Below are 15,437 nucleotides of genomic sequence, written 5' to 3'. Positions count from 1 at the left end.
GTAGATGTCCGGGTGAGGCACCAAAATCCACAACCCCCCCGAAACAATCGGGGGTCGGCGATTATGCAGCTGAGCCACATCAGAGCGGCCAAAGAGCCGCATGCGGCTCCGGAGCCGCGGGTTGCCGACCCCTGCTATATAGTATGTAAACATTATACATCACAGCATATAATAACAAGCATGATATGAGAGCAATTTATTAAGTAATCATGTATTTTTCTGGACAGCATAAGATATTATGAATAGTGACAATGTGAAATGTGATTATTACTAATAAGTACTCTTGCAACACATTATGTTAAGTATCGCAGCTTGTTTACCAACCATTTAAATACAGTAAATGTGTCCTTTTTTTGCATGGCATGTATTATTATTTACTCTATTTTTCAATAAATAAAATGCAAAAACAATACAGTAATTAGTTCGTACATGACCAGCAGTCATGTTGGCACAAAGAGTAAATATGGAGACACGTGCAGAAAAAAATTAACACAACTTTACATTTTATTGGAAAAATTGGATAATTGTGTGTACATGATTATTTTCACCTTTGACTATGGTTTATTAGCAATACAAAGAATAATAAGAAATTTAGTCTTGGAGGAGGTCTGTGCTATGCTAGAATAGAATAGAATAGACTTTATTGTCATTATATTTGCATATAACGAGACTAAGGACTCCAGCTTAAGGTGCAGTAGTGGGAACAAATATGGGGTAAAAATAAATAACACAAGAGGTAATAAAGGAAAAACTAACAATTTAAATAAACAGACTACTATCCAATAAAAATAATAAGCAATCCTGTACAATATACAAAACACTATAGAAATACAAAATGCTGTACAATATACAGAACAAGACAAAGTGAGCTGAGTGACATTATGGCTTTATATACTGTTGAATATTACAGGTTTGTCAAAACATTATATTTAACGGTGGCATCAATGTTTGGTACGGTATGGGTTTAGAGGTTTCCCAATAAAACACTGTAAAAAAACAACAAAAAAATCTGCACAATTTACGGTGAAATACCGGCAGCTGTGGTGGCCAGGAATGAGATATGTGGATGTTGAATCCGTTAATTTTACCGTTAATGACTTGCTTATAGTAAATTACTATCAAAAAAATATATATATTGTTAAACTGCTGTTAATAAAAAAATAAAAAAAACTATAGAATTTAGGTAAAATACTGGCAGCTGGGGTTGCCGGAAATTTACCTTAAAGCAAATTAGGGCCAAATTGTCATTCAGTATTCGGTACTGTCACTACTAAATAAAAATAGGTATCAATGTACTTTTTGCCTCTTGGCACTAGTGTTGTTACCAATGTTTTGGTATTGGTACTGGTATCAAAAATAATTTTGATACTTTTCGATATTTTTCAAAATTAAGGGGGCCACAAAAAAAATCATTATTGGTTCTATTTGGACTGAAAATCTTATCACTAAAATAGTCATTATAGAACACTGAAATAAAATGTCATTAAATAACTTTTTTGTCTTTTAGTAACATTGACGGCTATATGGATTATTAATCTACTTGTTCATGTACTTTTAATACCTGGTTGCTATCTATTTTAACACGTTTTCTTTACACTTTAGTTAAAATGGGATTAGCACTTATTCTTCTGTTTTTTGGATACTCTACATCAGCGTTTCTCAAAGTGTGGGGCGGGCCCCACTGGTGGGGAATAGAGACATGACAGGTGGGGCGCGAGGAATGGGAAGAAATTTCACTTTAATTTTTAATTTTTATTTTTTTTATTATATTCTTAGATTTTTTTTACAAACCCATTTTCTATACAAACTGTAAATCACTTTGTGATTGTGTCTGTGAAATCCGCTATATAAATTAATGTAAATTACTTATTTTTCTTGTAGGCTTCAAATTTCTAGGTCGGAGCGAAAGTTTGACAGACGCAACAGTCAGTAACTAATGGGGGTGGGGTTAAGCGGAAGAAACTTTCGCGCGAATGGGTAGCAGCAAAATTAAAAGCTGTCCCACTGTCAAACGACACAGTTGTGAGACGTATATGCGACATTGCAAGTGATCTTGAGGAACAACTCATAGACGAATTAAAACAAAATCGTTTTGCTTTACAAGTGGACGAAGCTACTGACGGCAATAAAGACTGCCTGTTCATCGCATACGTGATACGTCCGCTTTGTGAATGGTGAGTCACTGTGCGAGGATGTGCTGTTTTGCAAATACAAAAAAAATACTGCCAGTGCTGATGGCTGTTCAAGATAATGGACAGTTTCCTCAAAGAACACGACCTTAAATGGGAAAATTGTGTGGGCTTTTGCTCTGATGGCGCACAGACCATGGCAGGGTCAAGAAATGGGCTGCAGGTTCTAATAAAGAGGGTTGCGCCAAATGCGCATTGGACACACTGTCATACACCAGGAAGCACTCGCGTCAAGGCAGCTCAGCCCCAAACTCAATGAGGTTTAAACAAATGTTGTGAACGCGGTAAATTTTATCAAAACACGAAAAAGTGGCGTTTTAATAAATTTATTATTGAACTTGATGCAAGTTATTTGATTTATTATTGAACTTGATGCAAGTTATTTGATTTATTATTGAACTTGATTCAAGTTATACCACAGCTGCACAATTATTTTATTTAATATTGAACTTGATGTTATTTTATGTTATTGAGTTTGAATGTATACAACTTGATGTTACTTGATGTTCAATAAATTTGAAAATGTCAAGCTTGGCATTAGCGTTCTGTTTGGGCGATGGGGGCAGGTGGGGCTTAAACTCCCCCTTGTCCAAAGTGGGGGATGACAAAAAAAGTTTGAGAACCACTGCTCTACATACATTTTGAATAATGCTAATAATGCTTTATTAGTTAAGGTGGTTTCTCTCCAGGGGCGTCACCCGGGACAGAACGAGCAATATATATATATATCTCAATATTGTTTCCGTAAAGTCGAAACCTGAGATACTAAGTATGTCTCATTATTTTGACGTAGTAAATATTGACTTACTAAGACAAAATAATGACTAAGTCGAATTAATGACTTACTGTTAACAAGCGTTTGCAATAAGCATTTGAAAAAAAAGAGTTAAAAGTGGGGCCACATGCATGCTCAAATCATCATGCTTAATTTATTACAGTATTTGGGAAGCTGTAACAGCCAACTGCAGATTGGCTGCTACTGCTCTGCGTGTAATCAATCAGATGGTTGTGTGGGTGGGACAATGCTGGGTGCTGCAGAGACGTACTGACAAAGGCAGAGGCAGTACGAAGCATAGCAGCTTGTTAAGACTTTAGTTTAGCACCAAAGAATAATATAAATACATTTGATAAAGTCAAATACAAATAAGGCAACAAGAGAAGTATCCTACACTTCTCTTTCGTAAAGTAAATCTGAACAGCCGATATGGGCATCTACAAACCCTGTTTCCATATGAGTTGGGAAATTGTGTTAGATGTAAATATAAACGGAATAAAATGATTTGCCAATCATTTTCAACCCTTATTCAATTGAATGCACTACAAAGACAACATATTTGATGGTCAAACTTTATTTTTTTTGCAAATAATAATTACCGTATTTCCTTGAATTGCCGCAGGGCATATAGTATGCGCCTGCCTTGAATTTCTGCCGGGTCAAACTCGCTTCCCAAAATAATTAGCGCATGCTTAGTATTACCGCCTGGTCAAACTCGTGACGTCACGAGTGACACTTCCTCTGTCATCATTTTCAAAATGGAGGAGGCTGATTTCAATACCGGTAATTTGAAATCACATAAAGGGAAGAAGATTAAGAGCTATTCAGTAGGATTTAAGGTCCAAGCTTACATCACACTCAAATTTTTACTGCATACCTTTGGTAAGTGCCGGAGTGAGAAGAACTTTTAAAATAATTAGCGCATGCTTACTTTTACAGCATGCCTTTGAAAAGCGCAGGAGTAAGAAGAGGTTTTAAATTAATTAGCGCCACGGCGGCAATTCAAGGAAATACGGTTACTTAGAATTTCATGGCTGCAACACGTGCCAAAGTAGTTGGGAAAGGGCATGTTCACCACTGTGTTACATCACCTTTTCTTTTAACAACACTCAATAAACGTTTGGGAACTGAGGAAACTAATTGTTGAAGCTTTGAAAGTGGAATTCTTTCCCATTCTTGTTTTATGTAGAGCTTCAGTCGTTCAACAGTCCGGGGTCTCTGCTGTCGTATTTTACACTTCAAAATGCGCCACACATTTTCGATGGGAGACAGGTCTGGACTGCAGGCGGTGCAGGAAAGTACACGCACTCTTTTTTTACAAAGCCACGCTGTTTTAACACTTGTCTTGCTGAAATAAGCAGGGGCGTCCATGATAACGTTGCTTGGATGACAACATATGTTGCTCCAAAACCTGTATGTACCTTTTAGCATTAATGGTGCTTTCACAGATGTGTAAGTTACCCATTCCTTGGGCACTAATACACCCCCATACCATCACAGATGCTGCCTTTTGAACTTTGCGCCTATAACAATCCGAATGGTTATTTTCCTCTTTGTTCTGGAGGACACCACGTCCTTTGTTTCCAAATATAATTTGAAATGTGGACTCGTCCGACCACAGAACACCTTTCTACTTTGCATCAGTCCATCTTAGGTGAGCTCGGGCCCAGCCAAGCCGGCGGCGTTTCAGGATATTGTTGATAAATGGGTTTGGCTTTGCATAGTAGAGTTTTAACTTGTACTTACAGATGTAGCGACCAACTGTAGTTACTGACAGTGGTTACATGAAGTGTTCCTGAGCCCATGTGTACCGCCTGAGGGATGAAAAGTCAGTAACATCATCGCTTACGTGCAGTGATTTCTCTAGATTCTCTGAACCATTTGATTATTTTATGGACTGTAGATGGTAAAATCCCTAAATTCCTTGCAATAGCGCGTTGAGAAATGTTGTTCTAAAACTGTTCGACAATTTGCTTACAAAGTGGTGACCCTCGCCCCATCCTTGTTTGTGAATTACTTAGCATTTCATGGAAGCTGCTTTTATACCCAATCATGGCACCCACCTGTTCCCAATTAGCCTGCACACCTGTGGGATGTGCCATTTAAGTGTTTGATGAGCATTCCTCAACTTTATCAGTATTTATTGCCACCTTTCCCAACTTTTTTGTCACGTGTTGCTGGCATCAAATTCTAAAGTTAATGATTATTTGCAAAAAAAAAATTGTTTATCAGTTTGAACATAAAATATGTTGTCTTTGTAGCATATTCAACTGAATATGGGTTGAAAAGGATTTGCAAATCATTGTATTCCGTTTATATTTACATCTAACACAATTTCCCAACTGAAAAATGGAAACAGGGTTTGTACATTGGCATTATCACATGAATATTTTTTAGTTCTGAAATGTACTGAATGCATCCTAGTTGCTTGAATTGGAATAAACAGCATTCTGATTTGACGCTCACTCGTTTCTGGAAATGTTGTGTTTTGCATTGTTGTCGCTTCGCCAGGTGTGAAACTGAGCAGCTTGCTGGGAAAAAAGGGCAGCCTGGACAAGCTGCAGAGTTACTGGGATGTGGGCTTCTTCCTGGGCGCCAGCATCCTGGCCTGCGACAGCACCAGGGTCATCCTGGCCTCCGAGAAACTCTTCAAACTCAAAGCCCCCATCTGGTGAGAAGGCATCGCCAGATACTTGGAATTAAAATTGCCCCAAAAGGCGTCCATCTCCGGCAGGTGTCTGTGATTTATGGCGTGCTCCACTTACCACGGAGAGCTTGGCTGCCATCTGCGGACCGTCTGCAAGCATCTGGGGATGGAGAAAATAAATTTTGCAAGGAGCTTATTGGATTGTTTGAAGTACTCAAATAGAGCAGCATTGTGTCCTCATATAGAAAGTTTAAATGCTAAATTATTGTTAAAAATACTGCCATTATTTGTTATTAGTCCTATATGATTAATAAATAGTGATATATTTACATTATTATCATGTATTATTGTGGTGCAATGACTATTATTGTAGTTATTGCAGTGCTTCCTCATTCTTGATGAGGTCATCCCAATATTACCGTATTTTTCGGATTATAAATCGCTCCGGAGTATACGTCGCATCGGCCGAAAATGCATAAGAAGGAAAAAAAACATACATACAGTGGGGCGAAAAAATATTTTTTTGCCCCACTTTGATTGTGCAAGTTCTCCCACTTAAAATGATGACAGAGGTCTGTAATTTTCATCATAGGTACACTTCAACTGTGAGAGACAGAATGTAATAAAAAAATCCAGGAATTCACTTTGTAGGAATTTGTAATAATTTATTTGTAAATTATGGTGGAAAATACGTATTTGGTCAACCATTCAAAGCTCTCACTGATGGAAGGAGGTTTTGGCTCAAAATCTCACGATACATGGCCCCATTCATTCTTTCCTTAACACGGATCAATCGTCCTGTCCCCTTAGCAGAAAAACAGCCCTAAAGCATGATATTTCCACCCCCATGCTTCACAGTAGTTATGGTGTTCTTGGTATGCAACTCAGTATTCTTCTACCTCCAAACACGACGAGTTGAGTTTATACAAATAAGTTCTATTTTGGTTTCATCTGACCACATGACATTCTCCCAATCCTCTGCTGTATCATCCATGTATCCATTTTGGTATAAACTCAACTTGTCGTGTTTGGAGGAAGAAGAACACTGAGTTGTCTCCCAAGAACACCTCTGTCATCATTTTAAGTGGGAGAACTTGCACAATCGGTGGCTGACTAAATACTTTTTGCCCCACTGTATAGAACATGCTATACGTTTACCAAACAATCTGTCACTCCTAAGCGATTAATTGGATGAATTCTTCTTCCTCGATGTCGCTTCTAAACAACTCTACCAACTCCAAAGGTATACGCCGCTTCCTGTTGTCGTTTTCTGCTGCATATTTCACTACATCCAGCTTGTAATCTGCAGTACATGATTTCCCTTTCGGTGCCATTTTTGTTCAGCCCTTCTCAGGTTTTATAAGTTACCGCCAACGTTGAAATTATCCATTTTAATAACTACGGCAGTAGCATTTTGCATATAGCAGTTAGCATCCCATGACCCACAATGCACTTCTGCCATGACCCTCCCCCGCCCAATTCCTATTGGTTGACGTGTATGTGATGATTGCTGACATTTTCTTCGTCTCTTTCGCGAATGAGATAAATAATATTATTTGATATTGTGTAATGTGCAGTACATGATTTCTTTTTTGTGCCATTTTTGTTCAGCCCTTCTCAGTTTTTATAAGTTACCGCCAACGATGAAATGATCTATTTTAATAGCTACGGCAGTAGCATGTAGCAGTTAGCATTCCAGGACCCACAATGCACTTCTGCCATGACCCGCCCTCGCCGAATTCTTATTGGTTGACGTGTATGTGACGATTACTGACATTTTCTTCGTCTCTTCCGCGAATGAGATAAATAATATTATTTCATATTTTACGGTATTGTGTTAATAATTTCACACATAAGTCGCTCCGGAGTATATGCCGCACTAACTATGAAAAAAACTGCCACTTATGGCCCGAAAAATACAGTTGATACGGTATGCAGTATGATTGATTGATTTTGATTGATACTTTTATTAGTAGATTGCACAGTACAGTACATATTCCGTACAATTGACCACTAAATGGTAACACCCGAATAAGTTTTTCAACTTGTTTAAGTCGGGGTCCACGTTAATCAATTCATGCTACTACAATCACAGTAATGAATATTTTAAGTATGCGTTTTCTGATAGTAATTATCATGCGTTTGGTGGACTTTAGGTATCTTCGGTCCCTGGTGGAGACCATTTTGATCTATCAGCACTTCAAGAAGCCAGGGGCAGAGCAGCCCGCTCCCAAACAAGAACTGGTGGACTTCTGGATGGACTTCCTGGTGGAGGCTACCAAAAAAGATGTCTCCTCTGTGAGGTTTCCTGTAAGTGGTTCAATATTATTATTATTATTTTTTATTTTTTTTATTTTGGAAAATCAGATGATGTCGTCCTTAAAAAAACTGATTGTATCCCTTCCCTAAGGTGTTGATATTGGAGCCCACTAAAGTGTACCAACCGTCATATTTGTCCATAAACAAAGACGTGGATGACAACACGGTGTCCATCTGGCACGTCGCTCCTGATGACAAGGTCCTTCTTTCATTTTTTTTATTTTTCATGTGATCTTTTTTTGGTCTTTTCTGTGAGAGGAAAAAAAAAGTTTTCCCTAAAAAAACGTATGTTGTTGCTTTGTACCGTAATATCTGCATAGGTTTTGTGTTGAGAAGTAATTTACAGTAACACTTTAGTATGGGGAACATATTCACCATTTATTATTTGCTTATTAAAGTAACAGATACTTAATTTAGAGTTATTTGGACACCAGGGGAACATATAAGGCAGTGGTTCTTAACCTTGTTGGAGGTACCGAACCCCGTTAGTTTCATATGCACATTCACCGAACCCTTCTTAGTGAAAAATATATATTTATTTTTTTAATTCAAGACAAAGTTATGTGTTTTTGGTAACACTTTAGTATGGAGAACATATTCTAAGTAACAAAGACTTAATTCAGAGGTTGTTGGGCACTAGGGGAACACATTCTAAGTAACAAAGACTTAATTTGGAGTTATTTGGTTAGGGTTAGGGTTATAATGAGGCCATGCCGAATCAGGCATTTATAAGTACTGAATAATGACTAGTTAAGAGCCAATATGTTACTAATTTGCATGTAAATAGGGAACAATAACTAATGGTGAATATGTTCCCCATACTCAAGTGTTATTATATTTTATTACTAGTGCACAAAATGAACCGTGGATGAACATCACCTTGTTCAAAGAACAAAACCGGCACTAAACTCACACTAGACTGCATAAACTCACAACAAATTACACACCTGCAAATCAGTGTGACTTCTGCTGTTGCCGTATCCGTAATACGCCGATAGGGAGACGTTTTTATTGACACGATGAGTCGGGTGTGTTTTGACCTCGGCCGAACCCCTGAGACCAACTCACCGAACCCCTAGGGTTCGATCGAACCCAGGTTAAGAACCATTGATATAAGGGTTAGGGTTGGGGTTAGGGTTAGGGTTAGGGTTAGGGTTGGGGTTAGGGTTAGGGTTATTAATAAGCAATAAGGGTTAGGGTTAGTTAATTCTTAGTTGATGGCTTACTGGTTGTATAATAAGGCATTAATAAGTACTTAATAATGACTAAATAAGAGCCAATATATTACTAATTTGTATGTTAATAAGCAACTAATTAATGGTGGATATGTGTTCCCCATACTAAAGTGTTACTACCCTAATTACAATTTTACGTTAAAGGGAAAAACATGGCCACATGTCGATTCTTAAATATATGCCACACTGTACAAAACTTTAACCTTTAACTTGGATTTAATTAGCAATATATTTGTACAGCGGTACCTCAACTTACATGCCTAACTAGTTCTAGGACATAGTTTGTAATTCAAAACACTAGTGTCTCTAATCACCGCCACCGTTGAAATGATTTAATATCCATTTTAATTGGTGCTTGGCCCCTAAAACAGCACAATTTTAACATGTAACAAACTTTTGGATAACAGATGTTGTATGAGAGAAAATACAGTAAAATTACAATTACATGATTAGATCAAATTGGCATTCAAAGTGTTAAGATTTAAAAAAAAATAAAAATAAAAACATTCTATGTTTGCTATTTATTTTTATTTGGTCGATTAAGAAATTTGAGCAAAAAAATTCGAAAAAAATATTGATCCAAATAAAATGTGTATTTGCTCTCATTTTCTCGAGGACGTTTCCATCTTGGCGTAGTAAACAGGGCTAAAAAAAAATTATAATGTATCGTTGATATATAAAACAAACATTCAAATTTAACATGGGGAAAAAAAACATGATACAAATCACTCCATTTGAAATAACTTAATGTGTGGCCAAAAATATACAGTGGGGCAAACAAGTATTTAGTCAGCCACCGATTGTGCAAGTTCTCCCACTTAAAATGATGACAGAGGTCCGTAATTTTCATCATAGGTACACCTCAACTGTGAGAGACAGAATGTGCAAAAAAATTTTTTAAAGAATTTATTTGGAAATTATGGTGGAAAATAAGTATTTGGTCAACCATTCAAAGCTCTCACTGATGGAAGGAGGTTTTGGCTCAAAATCTCACTATAAATGGCCCCATTCATTCTTTCCTTAACACGGATCAATCGTCCTGTCCCCTTAGCAGAAAAACAGCCCCAAGGCATGATGTTTCTACCCCCATGCTTCACAGTAGGTATGGTGTTCTTGGGATGCAGCTCAGTATTCTTCTTCTCCCAAACACGACGAGTTGAGTTTATACCAAAATGGATACATGGATGATACAGCAGAGGATTGGGAGAATGTCATGTGGTCAGATGAAACTAAAATAGAACTTTTTGGTATAAACTCAACTCGTTGTGTTTGGAGGTCAACATTATATTGTACTCTACACTAAACGCAGTTACCCATTATCTACCGGAAGCTTCATCCATCCATCCATCCATTTATTACCGCTTGTCCCTTCCAGTGATGTTTTATTCATGGTTGTGTCCTGCAGAACAAGGGGATACACGAGTGGAACTTCAGCGCCACTTTTGTGCGAGGCGTCAGGTCAGTGCCAAAGCCAATGTGTGCATTCACATGTACATGTAGCGATAAATACAAGTGTTACATTTAATCCACAGGCACATTATCACCCCTTAGCCTTGAAAAGTCAACCATAAATAGCACAGCGCTCTGCTGTGGCCGGTTAGTATGAATTTTGCTCTGTATTTCCACAAACCTCAGAGGAATTGAGTGTCAGCACGGAGACATGGAGGGCTTTGCTCACATGTTGCTAGGGAACGACTCATTCTCGGAGCCCACTCAGCCTGCAGTGAGACACAATAACATCTATCCAAGCACATGTACTGCACAGTCACTCCGTAACGCTGACCCACTTGCAGCCAAGCGCATGAGAGTTTGCATATAATCGGTGAATTGAAGCTAACTTTCCATACCAAACCAATTATCATAATGCATCTTTTTGCTTCTACATTCAGCTCATGCACTTAACCTTCTTTCTCTATGTGACCCCTGTCGGCTCTCATGGCAATGCGTCCACTGTCTCTCCGTAGCATCTCCAAGTTTGACGAGCGGAGCGCTTTCCTCTACGTCCTTCACAATGCAGAGGACTTTCAGATTTATTTCTGCACCGAGATGCACTGCAAAAGGTGGGTGTGTGTTTCCCCCCTCCTGACCTCCCGCTTCTTGTTTGCGTGACACTCACGCTTCATTTTCAATTTAAATACTGATATTCCAAGAAAACCATCACCAAATAGTATACAGCAGTGGTTTTCAAACTTTTTCCACCAGGTCCCACCTCAGTAAAAAAAGGCCTACTGAAACCCACTACTACATCAATGATGAAATATTAACATTGCAACACATGCCAATACGGCCAGTTTAGTTTACTAAATTACAATTTTAAATTTCCCGCGGAGTTTCTTGTTGAAAATGTCGCAGAATGATGACGCGTGCGCGTGACGCCTCGGGTTGGAAGGGACATATTAGCGCAGCACCACTTGCGGCTAAAAGTCGTCTCTTTTCATCGTGCAATTACACAGTATTCTGGACATCTGTGTTGCTGAATCTTTTGCAATTTGTGCAATCAAAAATGGAGAAGTCAAAGTAGAAAGGTGGAGGTGGGAAGCTTTAGCCTTTAGCCACACAAACACACGGTGTTTCCTTGTTTAAAATTCCCGGAGGTGAAGCTTTACTATGGATCAGAGCGGTCAAGCGAACATTGTTCCCGACCTCTTGTTAACCGGCAGGTTTCGGTGAGAAAATTGTGGTAAAAAGTCGCCTTTAACCGGAGATCTGCGGAGCTTGCACCGTTCATGCAGCTGCCGTGACTTCCCCCAAACACTGGCGTCAACACACCCTTGGACACACCCCTCCGACTACCAGGTACTATTTAACTCACTAAAACACTAGCAACACAATAGAAAGACAAGGGATTTCCCATAATTATCCTAGTAAATGTGTCTAAAAACATCTGATTCGCTCCCAATGCAATCGCCTTTTTTTTTTTTTGTACATTTTTTTTTTTTTCTAGTCCTTCGCTATTAATATCCTCAGCCACAAATCTTTCATCCTCGCTCAAATTAATGGGGAAACTGTCGTCTTCTCGGTTTGAATAGCTCTTGCTGCTGGAGGCTCCCATTACAAACAATGTGAGGATGTGAGGAGCCCTCACACGGGTGACGTCATCATCTGCTACTTCCGGTAAAGGCAAGGCTTTTTTATTAGCGACCAAAAGTTGCAAACTTTATCGTCGATGTTCTCTACTAAATCCTTTCAGCAAAATTATGGCAATATCGCGAAATGATCAAGTATGACACATAGAATGGACCTGCTATCCCCGTTTAAATAAGAAAATCTCATTTCAGTAGGCCTTTAAAGTTAAAGTACCAATCATTGTCACACACACACACTGTATGGTGAATTTTGTCCTCTGCATTTGACCCACCCCATTGTTCACCCCCTGGGAGGTGAGGGGAGCAGTGGGCAGCAGCGGTGGCTGCGCCCGGGAATAATTTTTGGTGATTTAATCCCCAATTCCAACACTTGATGCTGAGTGCCAAGCAGGGAGGTAATGGGTCTCATTTTTATAGTCTTTGGTATGACTCGGCCGGTGTTTGAACTCACAACCTACCGATCTCAGGGTGGACACCCTAACCCGGGGGTCGGCAACCCGCGGCTCTTTAGCGCCGCCCTAGTGGTTCCATGGAGCTTTTTAAAAAAATATATATGAAAAATGGAAAAAGATGAGAGGAAAAAAAATGTTTTTTAAATATATTTTTTGTTTTAATATAGTTTCTGCAGGAGGAAAAACATGACACAAACCTCCCTAATTGTTATGAAGCACACTGTTTGTATTAAACATGCTTCACTGATTCTAGTATTTGGCGAGCGCCATTTTGTCCTACTAATTTTGGCGGTACTTGAACTCACCGTACTTTGTTTACATGTATAACTTTCTCCGTCTTTCAAAGACGTGTTTTATGCCACTTCTTTTTCCGTCTCATTTGTCCACCGAACTTTTAACGTTGTGCATGAATGCACTAAGGTCAGTTTTGTTGACGTTATTGACTTGTGTGGAGTGATAATCAGACATATTTGACTGCAAGCTAATAGATGCTAACATGCTATTTAGGCTAGCTATATGTACATAACGCATCATTATGCCTCATTTGTAGCTATATTTGAGCTCATTTGGTTTCCTTTAAGTCCTCTTAATTCAATTTATATCTCATGACACACCATCTGTATGTAATATGGCTTTTATTTTTTCGCGGCTCCAGTATTTGTTTTTGTATTTTTGGTCCAACATGGCTCTTTCAACATTTTAGGTTGCCGACCCCTGCCCTAACCAATAGGCCACTGAGTAGGTTGGTTAACAGACATTAGAATATAATAGCGTAGTAGGCCTTATGATTCATTGAAAACAAGGCAGAGCTTTTATTTAACAATTATGTTCAATATGTTTGGCAATGGTAATATTACAAACCGTTTGAAGAATAACACTGTGTTTGAATATAGGAAGTAAGTCTTTGGCGTACCACTATCTAGTGACTAGATCAGATCTGGGTAAGTTAAGGCCCGGGGGCCACATGTGGGCCGCTAAGCTTTTCAATTTGGCCCGCCGGACATTCCCAAATACTTTTTGGAAAGTGTAGCTGCCATGATGATGTGCAGTGATGTTTTCTAATGACCGTGAGTCTTGAACTATACAAAGTATTTAAATGGTTGGAATCTGCGCTTTTGGATGATATACCAGTTACTATGGTCATCTAATTAGTTACTATGGTAATCCAACAACTTCTTATGACTTTGATATTTCCAGAATGTACCCTTTTCTTTCCATTTCTGCTCGCTTGTGGCTCATCAGTAGCAAGTGAACTACAGCCAAGTTCCCCCCGTTACGGTACGGCAGGAGGGTCAAAAAGGAAGTGTTCGTGTTAAACGGCTGTTTAAAAAAATTAGACTTAGACTTCCGTTTTATTGTCATTCGAATTTAAACTTTACAGTACAGATAAGAACTTAATGTCGTTGCATTAGCTCATGGTAGTGCAAATTAGTGTTGTTATTGAAATTTATAGTTAAGGCGTTATTATCGCGTTAACTTTGACAGTCCTAATATCAAGATATTACAGTTTCTCTTCTCACTCCATGCAGAGAATCCACAGCAAGACAGAAATATGGCGCAACTACACTAGTGTTATGAGAGTAGCTTATGTGTGTGTGCTCCTTTAAAGGGGAACATTATCACCAAACCTATGTAAGCGTCAATATATACCTTGATGGTGCAGAAAAAAGACCATATATTTTTTTAACCGATTTCCGAACTCTAAATGGATGAATTTTGGCGTATTAAACGCCTTTCTGTTTATCGCTCTGGAGGCGATGACGTCAGAATGTGACGTCGCCGAGGTAATACAGCCGCCATTTTCATTTTCAACACATTGTAAACATTGGGTCTCAGGTCTGTTATTTTCCGTTTTTTTGACTATTTTTTGGAACCTTGGAGACATCATGCCTCGTCGGTGTGTTGTCGGAGGGTGTAACAACACTAACAGGGAGGGATTCAAGTTGCACCACTGGCCCGAAGATGCGAACGTGTCTGCCGCCAGACCCCCATTGAATGTGCCAGTGTGTCTCCACATTTTACCGGCGATGACAGACATGGCACAGAGATGTATGGATAACCTGCAGATGCATTTGCAACGATTAAGTCAACAAAATCACAAAGATGAGTTTTTTTTTATGTTGACTTATGTGCTAATCAGACATATTTGGTTGCGGCGTCACTGCGAGCTAATCGATACTAACATGCTATTTACCGGCGGTGCTAAAGCAGACATGGCACAGAGATGTATGGATAACCTGCAGATGCATTTGCAACTATATTACGTTTCCTTCCACCCATATTTAATGCGAAAAAAAACACTTACCAATCGACGGATTTAAGTTGCTCCAGTGTCACGAGATGCGAAAGTCCTGATCGTTTGGTCCGCACATTTTACTGGCGATGCTAACGCAGCTATTCGGCCATGCTATGGCTATGAATAGCGTCAATAGCTATTCGCTCAATAGCTTCAGTTTCTTCTTCAATACTTTCATACTCCAACCATCCGTTTCAATACATGCGTAATCTGTTGAATCGCTTAAGCCGCTGAAATCCGAGTCTGAATCCGAGCTAATGTCGCTATATCTTGCTGTGGTATTCGCAATTGTTTCTTTATATTGGCAGCACTGTATGACGTCACAGGGAAATGGTTAGTCGCATCGCAAATAGCGAAAATCAAGCACTTTAAAGCTTTTTTTAGGGATATTCCGAGACCGGTAACATTTTGAAAAAAACTTCAAAAAATACAACAAGC

At 38.9% G+C, this 15,437-nt stretch overlaps 1 protein-coding gene across 2 annotated transcripts in view; it reads left to right on the top strand.

Annotated features, from left to right (window-relative positions):
- Positions 1 to 15,437, top strand: part of map3k5 (mitogen-activated protein kinase kinase kinase 5) — a 203,104-nt gene that overhangs the window by 118,520 nt on the left and 69,147 nt on the right. For both annotated transcript variants that reach the window (XR_009804115.1, XM_061886260.1), the window contains exons 9-13: positions 5,476 to 5,635; positions 7,768 to 7,921; positions 8,022 to 8,129; positions 10,571 to 10,623; positions 11,130 to 11,225. Coding sequence is in view for 1 of the 2 variants with exons in the window: in XM_061886260.1 (XP_061742244.1) it covers positions 5,476 to 5,635; positions 7,768 to 7,921; positions 8,022 to 8,129; positions 10,571 to 10,623; positions 11,130 to 11,225 (571 nt within the window). In the remaining variant the exon portion in view is untranslated. The remainder of the gene's footprint in view (positions 1 to 5,475; positions 5,636 to 7,767; positions 7,922 to 8,021; positions 8,130 to 10,570; positions 10,624 to 11,129; positions 11,226 to 15,437) is intronic.

Source organism: Nerophis ophidion, linkage group LG24 (assembly GCF_033978795.1).
Source record: "Nerophis ophidion isolate RoL-2023_Sa linkage group LG24, RoL_Noph_v1.0, whole genome shotgun sequence".
Taxonomy (NCBI): domain Eukaryota; kingdom Metazoa; phylum Chordata; class Actinopteri; order Syngnathiformes; family Syngnathidae; genus Nerophis; species Nerophis ophidion.
This window is presented reverse-complemented; position numbering and strand designations above follow the sequence as displayed.